Below are 15,430 nucleotides of genomic sequence, written 5' to 3'. Positions count from 1 at the left end.
TTTGTTTGTTTGTTTTGAGACAGGGTCTTGCTGTTTCCCAGGCAGTTCTGGGTTCAAGCAGTCCTCCTCTCTCAGCCTCCTAAGTAGCTGGGACTAGAGAGGTATGTGCCACCATGCCCTTGCCTCATGTACATAATAGGAATTAACAGTAGAGCTGAGTGTAGTGGCATACACCTATAATCCCACTTACCTGGGAGGCTGAGGCAGAAGGATCACAAGTTCAAGGCCAATCTCAGCAATTTAGCAAGGCTCTGAGCAACAGTAAGATCCTGTCTCCAAATAAAAAATAAAAAAATGCCAGGGAAGTGGCTTAATGGTTAAGCATGCCTGGGTTCAATTCCTGGGACACATCCTCTCTTCTACTTGGAAGGTGTGGCTCCAGCGTCCCTGCTCACCTGCACTCTTGGGGATGGAATCTGCAGTACTGGTGTGTCTTAACCTGGACCTTTCCTCCCTTCCTCCCTTCCTCCCTTGCACCAGATTTTATCATGTGGGCAACCTGCTGCAACTGGTTCTGCCTGGATGGACAGCCTGAGGAGGTCCCACCAGCCCCCGGAGCCAGGACACAAGCCTATTCCAACCCTGGGTACAGCTCCTTCCCATCCCCAACAGGCTTGGAACCAAGCTGCAAGGCCTGTGGGGCCCACTTTGCAAACACAGCCAGGAAGGTGAGTGCTACCTTCTCAATCTGCTCTGTCCACAGCCTTAGGACCACAGGCAAGGCCATTGGCCTTGCTCTGAATGCCTGCCACCTGACCTCTACTAATGTGGTGCTAGGGACCCTGGCCCATCCCTTTTTTAAGGATGTTCAAGAACGACTACTCAAGTAAAAGCCAAGCATCTCAGCATAGATTTGGAACCAATTGACTTGAATTCAGATAACAGCTTTGTCAATTACTAATTGTACGACTTAACCTCTCTTGAGATTCAGTTTCCCCTTCTGTGAAGTGGGGATGACAATGGTAGCCATGTCCTAGAGTTAGAATAAAATAAGCTATGAAGAGCCCCCCAGCATGATGCTCGGAATATAACAGGCCCCAGTGTTGTTTGCTCCATTAGCTGCGATTGTACAAGGCCTGACTGCAGGTTAACCTGTTCTTTTTATCAAAGGCAATGTCAAGGATGTCTCAGGTGCATCCAGACCATAGTAGACAGAGGCTGGAGCTTGTTTACTGTAACAGATTTTCTTTTGAAATGCTTGGGAGCCGGGCTTCCCAGATCAGCGAGCAGGAAATGGAATCATTGGCTGTGTGAAGATGTGGGTGTGGGCTGTCCCTTTTCCAGTGCCCAGCAGTAACAAGTTTTTTCTTCTGCAGAATGAGAGATTTGCAGCCCAGAGAGGGTGATAGGATATGAAGTTAAAATGGTGGTAATGGGAAATTGAGAGAAATATTATTTTTGAAACCACCCAGTGTGTGTAAGAGTTAGTTTTAAGATTTAGATTTTTAATTTCCTTTAGATTTTTAGGTGTTTTTAAATTTAGATTGTTGGTTTCATTTAATCCTCATAGTAACTATATATACGTTTTGGAGTCCACCAAGTCTCATATTATATATGATAAACTAAGGCTTACAGTTCAAAATATTAAAACTGTACCTGTCAACTTTCTGACAAATAGCCAAAGAGAAAAACACACACACACACACACAAAAACCTTTTTTTCTTTATTTAGCCAGTGCCCAAGAGCACATGACTATTAAGTGGCAGAGCTGATTCAAACACAGGTCCTGGATTCCAAAGCTCCCTCTCAGGAGACATTTAGCATGAGTTGATGATAAGTGACAGACCTCTGCTAGGGAGACAGACAAATAGAGGCTATCCCTGCTCACCAGGGAGCTTGCAATTGGACAGGGAAGTTGGGGCAACAAATACCACACAATGAGACCTGCCAGAGAAAAGCCACTATAGCAAGAAAAGCTTTGTGGGGGGAAACAAATCCCAATTTGGATGATGAAAGATGATTATTGGTAAGTTGTTTTCTTGCTGCAAAAGTACAAATTAATTTTGTGCAATTCACAATGAATTTTGTGGATAGTAAGGATGTTTTCTCCTACAAGAATTTTTCATTTGTAATTTCATGCTTAAGTGGATCAGCATTCTATCTTAAGTGCTTGGCATTTAATAGCCAGAGGCTTTTAAAATGTCTTTTCTAGAAGTGGTTGAATTGCATTGATTACATGGATCCTGGTGTCTCTCCCCCCCCCCCCCATTACGGTCAGTATTTTCTGCATGCCTATTGGGTGCAAAGTATAGATAACATTTAGGACTTTTTAAGAAAATATAAGAAGACCTCCCTGCATTCCCAGTCTTTGAAAGAAGTGGCAGGCTGTAATTTTTTCATAAGCCATTTATCCCATCAGCATATAACACCTGCCTATAGTTAGCAATGGCCCTGGCAATTTTGGATTGTGTTTTGGCACCCAGCCTCTTTAGTTGTACCATTTTGAAGAGGAGGGAGAAGTTGTGCTTGGAAACACAGGAGTGGTATACATATCTCAAGAGTGGAAAGAGAAGTGGTTCTTCGGTGTTGGGAAGAGCTGAGATGAGGCAGAAGGGAAAGAGAATAAAAGATGACTCTGTACCTTTAGCTTTATGTGAATTATCTCTCATATAATGTCCCAGTGGTCCTTAGACTGGTAGAGTGAAAAAGTGGGCCTGAGCAGTGCCAGGAAACACAGGCAAGGAGGGGATAGAGAAGGGAAGCAGATTGATTGTTGAGGATGAGAAAGCAAAGTACCCTACTTGGTATCCCTGAAGGATAGTGCCTACCTGAGGTGCCACTGCCAGCTCTTGATGCTGGGTGTCCGAGTGTACTCTGGGCATTTCTGCAGGCATGTTGCTGTCCCTCATTCATCTTTCCCGCTACCTTGTTAATTGACTGGTTTGAACCATTTGCTAGAATTTACATATAGGGATTCCTTTGCTGTTCTGCCCACATTGGTTTATAGCTTTTCCCCCCTCTGCCTTTGCTCTCTCTGCCACCACACTCAACTCTGGGAATTTAGCCTTGAGCGCTATCCTCCTCCTCTAGAGTATTGAGCAGATGTTCACTTACTTCAGAGTCCCTGGTGGCAGGGGTACAAAGAAGCCAAGTTGCTATCTTTCCATTTTGATCTTTCATCCAACAGACACACACATTTGAAGAATAGAATTCTTTGGATCTGGCTGATTGAGCCACATAGGCTATATAATTGTGTCATCAAGCTAGAGCTTGTCAGACTGCACTGACTTAAGTAATGTTCATGTCAGGACCACAGCTTTAAGACATTGATGCCTCTTCATTTCACTGTCAGCCATCCTAAACATTCCATTTTAATATGGGAAAATTTTAGATATGAATGAACCCCAAATACTCTACCTGCGTGACTGCTGGTCCTGTAAGAACATTATGATGTTAGCACAGCCATGTGTTCTTTTCTGCCACTCTCTGCAGTTCATCGTCTGGTTATAACTGTGTGGAGAATAAAGGAGCTGGTGTGTGTCTTTTTGCAATACCTTCTAAGTCTTAATAGCCCAAACTGGATGATTAATATGTCCTTTTCCCTTTATGGTAGGAATGATGCTTACACAAACACTAGCTGCAGCTGCCTTAACTATGTGGACTAGCTTCAGCCCCACATAAGGTTCCTATGACCTTGATTATGAGATTCTTAAGTCTCTTGGGCATTCTTACATGGGTTGCACAGCTTCCTATATTTAGAAAAGAGGAAGTAGAAACATGCAGGTTAATGCTTAAGTCATCACAGAATGAAAGTGTTTAACTTCTTTAGAGGATCAGTGAGGGTGCCCAAGAGGACAAACCCAGGGTGCTGGGAGGGAATTTCCTCTCCTGGGAGGGTGACCTGCCCTTGGCTGGAACTGAGCTCAGCCAGGTGTCACTGTGCTGGCGCAGCCTGCAGCTTGAGCAGCAAGGCTTTGCTTCCTGTGGGTCCAGCAAACTCTGGCATGCTGTTTGTGGTTGTGGGAGGAGCTGCCGCCAGGCTGTGCCAGCTTGTTTGTCAGGTGCTGTCGCCAAGACACTCTGTGTTTTCACAAAGGAGAGTGCCCTAGTGTCTGGGGCCTCTCATTGTATCTAAATATTTGTCTTGGAAGTGACCTTATACACCACCTATCTCCCAGCACTCTGAGTGGCCTTGCTAGATTAGTGGAAGCTGGCACCAGCCTCTGGATGGGGCACTGGCTTGGGTGTTTGGAGGTGGAAAGCCAGGCTCATGACTCAGTACTGCTGGCTGTCTGGATGGTTCTGAGTGTGGCAGCAGGGCAGGGTGAGAGGGGTATAATCATGGGCACTAGACTCAGACCTCAACTGTGAACCTCAGCTCTGCCTTTCCTGCCTAACCTTGAACAGAATACTCAGTTTCCCTTCTTGTTGCTTTGCAAATCACGAAAGAACCCTGATACCTACTTTGTGGGGTGCTTTGAGAATTCAGTGACAAGCTAGGTATAGCTCTAGCACATAATAGCACCTCCATAAATTGAATTAATACTAATTGACAGTAGCAACACCTGCCACCTTAACTTTCACACATTTACCTTCTTTCCTTAGCAATAAAGTAGAAAGAATGACAGTTTAGGACTTGAATCCTGGCTTTTATCATTAGCCAATATTTCCTAGAAATAATAACTAAAATCACTAGCACTTGGGCTGGGGATGTGGCTCAAGCAGTAGCACGCTCGCCTGGCATGCGTGCGGCCCGGGTTCGATCCTCAGCACCACATACAAACAAAGATGTTATATCCGCCGAGAACTGGAAAATAAATATTAAAAAATTCTAAAAATAAATAAATCACTAGCACTTATTGGAAACGCATTACATGTCAGATATACTTAAATGCAATAAGTACTGATATTACCCCATTTTATAGATGTGGAAACTAAGTGCCAGAGAGGCAAAGTTATATACCCAAGGTGATAATCATGAAAAATGGGGAAGGAGGTTTAATAAAAATGCAGAGTATTTGAATTCCAGAGGTGGTAGTTTTAATTAATAGCTTCAGGTACCCTGTCAGTAAAACTAATTAAGAAGCTTTAAATAAAATTCTAAATGCCAAGTGTCCTGTACATGAATACATAGATATATACAGGTATCTTTGAGTGGCTTTTCATCTGGGTTCTGCAAAGTAGCTTGTGCCCTTGGATATAGGAGACAGCTTGTAACAAAGTGACTTGAAGGATCCTGCCAGGTGTGGTGGTCCGGCCAGATCTGTCTTATTGCCTCAAGCTGACACATTTTCCTCTGCCTCTTGCTCTAAGCAGCAGACCTGTTTGGACTGTAAGAAAAATTTCTGCATGACCTGTTCAAGCCAAGAGGGGAATGGGCCCCGCCTCTGCCTTCTCTGCCAACGGTTCCGAGCCACAGCCTTTCAGCGGGAAGAGCTCATGAAGATGAAGGTGAAGGACCTGAGGGACTACCTCAGCCTCCATGACATCTCTACTGAAATGTGCCGGGAGAAAGAAGAGCTGGTATTCTTGGTGCTTGGCCAGCAGCCTGTAATCTCCGAGGAGGACAGGACTCATGTCCCAACCTTGTCCCCGGACTTTCCTGAGCAGCAGGCCTTCCTGACCCAGCCTCATGCCAGCACAGTACCTCCTACCTCACCCAGCCTCCCTTCTTCACCTGCACAAGCCACCTCTGTTCCTCCTGCTCAGGAAAGTCAGCAGGTATGAGCCCATGTATGGTCCTGCCTCTCTGCTTACTGATGCAGGAAATATTGATTTCTGGACATCAGACTTGTGTTTGGGGTTTCTTCAGGGATGATGTGCATGACACCATATTTTGTGTGTTTTTTTTTTTAATAGATATTATCCTAGTCAGACATTTAAAAAAATCATTGTTCCACAGATATTTTGAAGAACTATTCATTAGTTCACCATTAGCTCTGTAAATTTAGTTCTATTCATATTTGCGCTCCAATTTACCTTTGGTCTTCTATAGCCAGATTGGGGACTCATTCCATGGTAACCATCACAAGGCATATAGGAGAAAAGGACTCTAAGCAGGGAAGGAGGAGTTTCCTTGCTACTTTCCTGGTCACTGTGGTGTCCTTATCTCATGGGCCTGGAAATGGTAAGTTAAGGGTAGCACATTGACTGAACTGGGAGCTGGGCATGGGGAGTGCAGAAATGAGTGATCTCTATCCTCAACCAGCTCCTGAAAGAGAGAGGAGGATAGACCAATTCTTGGATTCTAGTGCAGCCAGTCGACTTAATTAATCCTAGTGTTAGGAGTAGTGGTGTCACACAGATCTACAGAAGTACTTTAGTGACCCTGATATCTATATGGGCCTTGGGAGATCAGAACTTAAATCTGGCTTCCATATTCTTTTTTTTTTTTTTTGGCTGGGGATTGCTAGGTATTGAACCTAGGGTCTTGTGTTTGCTAAGCATGCACTCTATCACTGAAGTATCCCCCAGCCCCCTATCCATTTTTGTTCCCGACTCCTTGGTCACCTTGGAAAAACTTGCAACGATGACATGGGATCAGCAATCCCAATCCCCTTTTGATTTTGCCAGGATGGAGGAAGGCTTGAGTAGTGTGATACCATGTCTAAAGAGCTTTGAGCTTCAGGGCTGGTATGGTGCTAGCACTGTCCTTTCTCACATGTGACATAAAGTTGCTTCTTGTTATGATCACCTCCTTTGCCAAGACTGGGCACTCTTATTCAGCTCTTGACAGGCACTGAGGCATAAAGACCAAAGTGATCGCATAATTTAACTGCAGTAAAATCATTTAACTCTCTAGTTGGCTTGAGCATATTTTTTCTCCCCAGCTGGACTTTAACTCTTTCCAAAGCTTTTGGTATGCTAGACAGGTTTCACCTCTTGCAGTATGTTCCTCTTTTTGCTCAGGTTTTGGAGCACTTCTCTCTGTTTAAGGGAAACAAGGAGAGGAACTTGAGGAATTATTTTTTTAGCGAGGGTGGGGAGATACTGGGGATTGAACCCATGGGTATTTAACCACTGAGCCACATCTCCAACATTTTTTATTTTTTATTTTGAGACAGGGTCTTGCTGAGTTGCTTAGGGCCTCACTAGGTTGCTGAGACTGGCTTTGAACTTCAGATCCTCATGTCTCAGCCTCTTGAGTGGCTGGAATTACAGGTGGCACCACTACACCCAGCTTCAGGTGGATTTCTATTTTTTTATTTTTTTAAATTTTATTTTATTATTATTTTTTGATATCAGGAATTGAAACCCAGGGGCACTCAACCACTGAACAAATCCCCAGAGTTAGTTACTTTGGTAGATTTTTTAATGAAATATTATAAGGTTTTTGTCATTAACCAGAAATTTCCAGATGGCATCCACAGGTCACAACTGCATACTAGTTGTTATTGAGTACTTTTCCAGAGGACCTGAGTGTCAACTCACTTTCCTTGTCCTGATGAAGTCTACATTCTACATTTAGCAAGCAGGGCAGACAGGCATGGCCAAGTTAGGCACCCTATGCAAGGCTATTAGTTGAGTCTACAAGTGAGCTATGCTCAGAATGCAAATCTTCTCATATTATTTGCTCCACTAGGGTTCTGTCCTTTACATTTAGTGCCGTAGTGACAGCTGCTAGGGAAGGAAAAGTCTGCAATAAACAGTGGACAGATATGAGTCGTGGATTTTGATTTAGCCAGTGGGCAAACTGGCAATACAGGAGCATGCTTTGTGGCATGAGGTCCAGTTTCTCTTTCTAGGAAACAAAGGACATACAAAAGCTGTCCACCAAGGAACAGGCTAGACTCTGAAACAGACTCAAGAGAATGATGGACACCATGTCTACATAAGTTAAGAGAGCTGGAGATGTAGCCAGGCATGGTAGCACACACCTGTAAATGCAGTGGCTGAGGCAGAAGGATCGAAGTTCAAAGCTTAGTAAGGTGCTAAGCAACTCAGTGAGACCCTGTCTCTAAATAAAATACAAAGTAGGACTGGGAATGTGGCTCAGTGGCCAAGTGCCCCTGAATTCAGTACCCAAAAAAAGAAAACTGGAGCTGTGGATGTTGTTTGGGATTCATCCATATACACATGTAGGTTCTTGTCGTCACCTGGCATATTGTCTTTGTTTTCATTTCCACAGTAGTTTGACTCTTTTGATAAGTGGCTAGGCCAGTGGGTGAATTTGGTTTCCCAAATTATCCCTTTGTTGGTACTCTGAGGGTCTGGTTGAAAGGCTCCGAGCTCATACCAGACCCATTTCCTGGAAGCAGCAGGGAGTGAAGAGGATCTAGTTAGGGATTTGTGGTATAAATAGTGATGGAACAGAAAGCTCAGAGCTGTAACTACTGTTTGGCAAACCCTCCCCTAGAGTAGCACCTAGGAGGCTCTTTTTGGGGAACTAGAATTCTGAGTATTATGAAACTCTGCAAGCCTAGGCATTTGTCTTCTGTAGTCTTAGGTTGGTAGATTTGTAGATTCATTAAATGATGTTTGAACAGGTTTTGAGACACTCTTAGTATGCCCTGCTGGTTGAAGCACATTTTGAAGATGTGAGAGCAGTGACCAGGCTGGAGACAAGGACTAGAGTGGTGAGGATCTAGGCACTATTCCCTCAGGTTCCATTGAGGAAGCCAGGGAGATTCAGTATGAAGGAGGAAGAGATTTTATGAGCTGTTTGGAAAAACAGTGGCCATTGTTCTGAGGGACAGAACAAGGGGCATTGGGTGAAAGTTGTGCAGAGGGAAATTTTGGATCAGTGTCAGGAGCAAACTTGGTGGTAGGGAGAGAGCAGTTCAGCAGTGGGATGGACACAGTGATTATGTTCAGGCTGATAGTAAATTGTGAGTGGGGACCATTGCCATCTTGGTCGAGGGTAGAATTCACTAACACATTCTTATTCTGGAGGGCAGCTGTGTGTCTACTGAAATCTGTATAGTTTTCTCTGAGTGACAGGTTTGGTGTAGAGAACAGGCATTTGTGACACTGTTGTGGGAAGTTTGGTCTCTGGGGGATATGGGAATACATTTTGGACATGTGAGCTGGAAAGAGTCTCATGCTATGCAAATTTCCTGGACATCTCTGTGGATGTGATGGCACCTTTCTCTTCCCACAGGCCAATGGCCATGTGTCTCAGGACCAAGAGGAGCCTGTCTACCTGGAGAGCACAGCCAGAGCACCTACTGAGGATGAGACCCAGGTGGGGCCTCTACTCCGGTCTGCGCCTTTGCCTTTGCTCTTTCACTGGTATTCTTGGGATGCTCTTAAGAGCCTCTTAGCCGACTCCGAGGTGGAGAGAGAAGAAACCAGTCTGTGATATGATGGTCCTGAGGTTTTGTTCTCAGGGGAGTTTAGTGCAAGCATTCCATATGAACCTTTGGTGCTGTCAGTGTGTGAGTAAGCAGGGATGAGGTCACAGTGGAGACTGGAGCCTTGTGGCCCATCATGTTCCCGGTCTTTTGACTTTCTAAGAGCTGCCAGAGGGTAGGCTATAGGTGCTACTGTAAAAACCTAGTTGTTCTTTTCTTTTGTGTTCTCACACAGTAGCCATTGTCAGGAGGAGAGGGTCAGGTAATGAGGAGTTAAGGCCAAGGCCAGTCCAGACAGCACAGCTGTCAGGGCCAAGAACCATGATTGAGGATGTGTATGGCCTCTTCCAGAGGCAAGCAGTTCTCTCCCAGGCAGAGAGACAGGCGAGCACCATGCTTGGGGGTTTCATGCGCTGCCACATTTGATCTTCATAGGAACCTTTTATGGTAGCGCTGCTTTATCTACTTTGTGGAGGGGCATACAGGCCCAGAGGAGAGAAGCAGTTTGCCAGGAATTATTTAACATTTAGATAGCAGAGGGGTCAGATCAGAATTAGGGCCGTCTGACTCAAGACCGTGTTCCCTGTATATGTTATACTTCATGGTTGTTTTGTGGCTACCTGAACCTGGGCACAGATCTGTGAGTCAGGAAGAGACTCTAGTCCAGTTTGCAGTGCAAAGGCCCATGCCAGGCATTCCTTTGTCTCTGTTGTTCCTACTCTTCTTGAGGTCCATCACCAAAATGCAGTGCAATGAGTGAGTTGGGGTCCTTGAAGAAAGGTGCTCAGAGGAAGTAAGAGCTGAACCCCCCCATCTCATTTTTGCCATTTCAGTCCATTGACTCTGAGGACAGCTTTGTCCCAGGCCGGCGGGCCTCTCTGTCTGACCTGACCCACCTGGAAGACATTGAAGGCCTGACGGTGCGGCAGCTGAAAGAGATCCTGGCTCGCAACTTTGTCAACTACAAGGGCTGCTGTGAGAAGTGGGAGCTGATGGAGAGAGTGACACGGCTGTACAAGGATCAGAAAGGACTCCAGCACTTGGGTGAGGGCTGTCTGGATGGCAGCTACCCAGAGCTCTAGGGTGTTTGCTATCACCCAAAACATGATGGCATGACCTGATTCAGTTGCATGCTTTTAAGCTGAGGAGGAAGGCCACTTATATTTGTACCATCTAATCATAGCTGTCACTTGTGGTTAAGTGCCAAGACTTGGTTCATATTGTACACACTTGTTTCATCCTCAAAGCAACCTGAGCAGGGAGGGGGATTATTGGCATTACCCCCTTATTGTGGAGCTCAGGTTTGAATGGAGGATTTTCTAGTCTAAGCCCATGCCTTTCCTGCCATACGCTGCCTCCTCCATACTCACCCCTACTCGAGCAACACATGCATATTTGGGAGATTAGGAAGTGAATCTCAGCAACCACAGTGGGAGAACATATCTGTTCTGCCAGCACTTGGGCCATACCTTTTGTTCATTTCCCAAAGCATTTGACATGACATCATTTTCAGGAGTTATCTAGTACAATATCTTAGTATGTGGTTGAGTCTGGGGAAATATTTAATGCCACACTGATTTCATGGTAGGTATTTTTTTAATATCTACCTACAGAAGAGAAAGGTGTTTGGCTGTTTTGAAGTCAATATTTCCCCTCAATTTTTCACCATCAAACCCTCACCTTCCTTCCCATTCCCAGCTGATACAGTTCCTACAGAGCTTTATTTGATTCCTTGCATAACAGTGGTTGAAGCCAGATGTCAGGCTCTCTTCTAATAAATTCAAATGGCAAAAATTCATCAGAGTTAAGAGACATCTAAGTACTCACCTGGTTGCAGACTGAGACCTACTGACATGGTGTCTCAGTTTTCTCTGAGATTCTCTCAAGTCTCTGTAGAGTTGCAAGGACCTGGGGAGTGGAATAATGACTGCATGTGAGAACTTTATCCAGAACCCATGACTGAATGAAACAGCCAGATTCTTCATTCTTTTTTTTTTTTTTTAACTTGAATGCTGAATTCAAAGGCAATAGGAAAGGATGTGGCATATTTAGAGTGTCCTTCAGGTGGTTTTGCTCCTGCAGACTAATGGAGGACCTTCTTCTAAGAGTAGAGCAGATGCACCAGCAGGAGCTCTGTGATAGTTCTCAGCATGCAGTGAAGGAGGAGGGCAAGTGTCTGTGCAGACTTTTGACAGGCCTGGTTCCCAGCAGGGAAGTGGCTAGAGTCAGAAATGACATGAGGGTGGTGGGCGACTTCCCTTGTGCCATCACACCATCACATATTTAGACATCTTTCTCTTTCCTTTTCAGTGTGTGGTGCTGAGGACCAAAACGGTATGTAGTTGTTTCTTTTTGGAAATGGGCTTAGGCTCTTACTGATTCTGTCCTCCTCCCATCTTCAACCCTAATCCCTTTTGACATTCTTAAAAATTATGAGCATATGGGTTTCCAAAGAGAGGGTGTGTGGAAATTCACTGGGGTTTCTCGGCATCTTTAGAAATGCTCATCTTCCTGTCCTCTGGGAAGAAGCAGAGTGGCAGCGTGCCCAGGGGCAGATTGATCTTCACAGCTCTGGGCTGCCTTTTTGCCACAAGTCCTGCTCAGTTTGTTTTTTCCTAATTCTGTGTTTCCACTCAGTTGTGGTCTAGGTGGGAAAGTCACTTGAGATGTGTACCAGCTTCTGGTGCCAACCAAAGAGAAAGGGTGGTGAACTGAAGGAGCTATTTGTACGGGGCTGGGCAGTAAGTAGTCAGCTGCTGTGGAAAGAGCAGGATAGGAGTCACCTGGAGTACTCTCTGAGCACAAGGTGCATCTCCCACCTCAACTGCTGTAACCCACCGGTGTGTTGAGGTCCACCAGTGGTAGAGCTCCAGGATACACTCTTGACAATCCAGGAAGTATTCTAAACTGTGTTACATCATTTTGAAAGCCTCAAGGTCTAGGGTTGTGAGTTCCTTCCCAAGAAAACAGTCTCAGAGTAGTGTTGTGGTCTGCAAAGCATTTTAAACCTTTTTCAGAGCACTGCTCAAATTTGTTAATTAGTAAAATGGCCTTTTGCTCAGAATGGAGCAGGGAGTTGAGCTTTTCTGTTTCCTGAAACTGTCTGGATGCTGGGTTCATCCCTCACTTGGTGCCTGCCTTTTTTTTCCCCTGTTCCCTGGGAGAATGCTGAGGACTGGGTTGATGAATTTATTGTTGCTCCTGAAAAAAGGAAAAAGTAACTGAAGTTCTACAAAGTGATCCTGTAGACCTTGAGATTTGTAGGCCTTCCAAACCTTCCCTGTTAGGGCAACAGCCCCTCGAGAGAAGTAAATAGGTTTTACTCCCATTCACAGCTACCCACCTCCTAGGGGAGGTCTTTCTTGACTTTATGACTTGTTCAGAGAAGAGAAAAAGAAACTTTAGAAGCAATAGATTGAGAGACAGCCCCTGTGGAATGGTGAAGCCCCATATAGCAGTGACTGGTATGAAACTACTTCTCTGTTTATGGTGACCCAGTTGAGGTGCAGTTTAAGACATGCTAGAAATAGCCAGAGTTTTGAACATGAAGATTTTTTTGTTTATGCAGCTGAACTAGGATACTGGACATGCTTACCATATCCTACCACTGGCACAAGGCAGTTAGCATTTGCTGAGAACTCTGTGCACTGGGCAGTTAATACTGTCTCAGTAGTCTCTACCCACAGAGCACTTATCCAGAAGGCTGTACTGCCAATGAGCAGCTGTGGGACCCACCTGCCTGGGTTTGAATCTTGGCTCGTCCACTTAGTAGCTGTGTGCTCTTGGGCAGTCACTTAACTCTAGCCTCAGTTGCCTTATGTATAAAATGAGAAAAATAAGTTTACTTACTTCATAGTTCCTGTGAGGATTCAGTGGGTTAATACATGCAAAGTTCTTTGGAGCCTGTTGCACATTAGACATTTGGTCAAGGTGAGCTTCTTTGATTCCCTTGGGAGACATTTATTATAAGACATTTCGAGAATATCTACTGAGTGACTTGTGATTTGGGGTTTCAAAGATGAATACGAAGCCTCAGCACATAGCAAATGCTAAGTATATGATTGTGGAAATTGAGTATGTTAAATTAAATCTACTTAAGTCTCCTGGGGGGAGACTGATAAGTAGGCAAACCAAAAATAGAATACAATGTGAATAGCAGTCAGGGGGCCAGAAAAAAATTTTGTGGGACTGGCACAGAGTGGGGAGTGGTAAACTGCTGAGCTCCTGCATCAGGAATTCTCCTCAGAAAGCTAGTTTATGGGATAGCACAGGAGGCCCCCATGATCTTTAACTTCCTTAAATTGGGAATGTGTTTATAGGTAAGCCTCATGGTTCCTAATGCACCATTCATTACAGTTCTGCTTATGTCTAAACTTCCTGAACCAGTTTTGTCTTTTCTGCATATTCTACCTCAGGGGATAATGAGTCCAAGTACCCCTCACTCACCATATTACACCCTCAGTTGTCTCATTTTGTAGGGTGGGGGATACCAGGGATTGAACTCAGAGTCACTTGACCACTAAGTCACATCCCTAGACCTGTTTTGCATTTTATTTAGAGACAGCGTCTCACTGAGTTGCTTAGTGCCTCACTTTTGCTGAGGCTGGCTTTGAATTTGTGATCCTCCTATCTCAGCCTCCTGAGCTAATGGGATTACAGGCATGTGCCACCAGCCCGGCTTATCTAATTTCTTTTAAGCTTTGAGGACTTTGCCCTAGTTTCCATGCTCTGGCTGTATTTTTTCCACAGTACTATCTTCAATAGTCTTGGGAGGAGGTATGGATTAAACAAGCAACTGGGATTAGTTGCTAAGTTTTCTGGAAGGAGCTCTATTTTGAGGGAAGTGTGTGAATTTGGGGGATTTCATTTTGCCAATTTTCTCCCACCTCTGTCCTCTGACTTCCCAAACACATTGAAATAATTTCTGAGACAATCTGAGACAATGGATACTCTGTTCACTTTGTCCTCTGCCCATTTCCTGCACTGTGTGTTTGTACAGGGGGAGCAATGCCGTCTGGACTGGAGGAGAACCTGTGTAAGATCTGCATGGACTCACCTATTGACTGTGTTCTGCTGGAGTGTGGCCACATGGTAACCTGTACCAAATGTGGCAAGCGCATGAATGAATGTCCCATCTGCCGGCAGTATGTGATCCGAGCTGTTCACGTCTTCCGGTCCTAAGAGCTGGCACCGGCTTCTTCAGTGCCTTACACAGGGATATAGCCCAGGGTATCTGGGCTCAGGGTTGGTCAGCTTGCAGAAGGGCAGGCTTACAGGAAATTTTGTAGTGTTCCCAAGACCAGGGCAAGCAAAGATGCCATTTCATACCTCGGCATGCCTGTCTTGCCATAGGGGTGCACCTCTTGGCTGGCAGAGCCCCCGAGGCCAGTGGGAACTGGTACAAATCACATGGGTGAGTGCCTGCATTAGTGATCTTGGATGATGGTAGTAACTGATGAACAGAGGACTTTCCAGAACTTGGACCATGTCTTCCTTCCTCTGAGAACCTAGACACATTTTCACCCTTCCTCCTGTATCCCACCAGTCAGAAGTCCTCCTAGACCCAGCACATTTGGATTTAAACTTCTGGTCTCTCTGGCTTTCTGTGCTTTAACATACCTGTCTCTTGCTATACTGCCTAAAATCCGTTTGTTTCTTTGGACCAAAAATGTGTTAGTTTATGTGGTCAAGACCAACAGTGGTACTCAGGACAGAATTTGGATCAGTAAACTTACCTCTGGTGAGAAAATTCTATAGGAAAATGTTATAGAAAATTTTCAATTTGTGAAGTCACTTCCTTAAGGGTTGGGATTGTGAGCTATCAATCTCCTAACCTGATCTAGGGAGCCAACAAAACATCTGACTCCCAAACAGCTGGGAAATCTAGTCTAGTCTGTGTGTGCAAGGGATGGTGCATGGATACTCTACTGCTTCCTCTTTTGGGGCTTGACCTTGCAACATCCTGAACTTCAGATTATGAGGAAGGGGACGCATTTGGTGGAGGCAGTGGCTTTCTTCTTAACTTTGGCTTCTGATCCTCTTCCTACAGACAGGACTGTTAACCATTTCAATGAAATCTCTCCCTTTCCCACTGAGGTTTTAAACTTGGTCTCACCCAAGGCATGGACAGGCTCAGGCAAAGAGCGTTGCTCTCCTCTAGCCAGACTTCTCATGAAGTTCCTGGAAAAATACATGT

The 15,430-nt window shown here is 44.9% G+C and overlaps 1 protein-coding gene across 8 annotated transcripts in view; it reads left to right on the top strand.

Annotated features, from left to right (window-relative positions):
- RFFL (ring finger and FYVE like domain containing E3 ubiquitin protein ligase) overlaps nt 1-15,430 on the top strand; it is a 96,096-nt gene that overhangs the window by 47,170 nt on the left and 33,496 nt on the right. For 2 of the 8 annotated variants that reach the window (XM_081271093.1, XM_081271097.1), the window contains 6 exons: nt 481-668; nt 5,258-5,662; nt 9,042-9,125; nt 10,068-10,278; nt 11,545-11,568; nt 14,234-14,925. In XM_081271093.1, coding sequence (XP_081127219.1) covers nt 481-668; nt 5,258-5,662; nt 9,042-9,125; nt 10,068-10,278; nt 11,545-11,568; nt 14,234-14,415 — 1,094 coding nt within the window. In that variant the 3' untranslated portion in view covers nt 14,416-14,925. Of the gene's footprint in view, nt 1-480; nt 669-5,257; nt 5,663-9,041; nt 9,126-10,067; nt 10,279-11,544; nt 11,569-14,233; nt 14,928-15,430 lie in introns of those variants that run through there. The other 6 variants (XM_081271098.1, XM_081271099.1, XM_081271094.1 and 3 more) reach the window with 5 other exon arrangements.

Source organism: Spermophilus citellus (assembly GCF_964194105.1).
Source record: "Spermophilus citellus genome assembly, chromosome: 17".
In the NCBI taxonomy this organism is placed as follows: domain Eukaryota; kingdom Metazoa; phylum Chordata; class Mammalia; order Rodentia; family Sciuridae; genus Spermophilus; species Spermophilus citellus.
The sequence above is the reverse complement of the archived record's forward strand: the minus strand, read 5'-3'. Positions and strand labels throughout refer to the sequence as shown.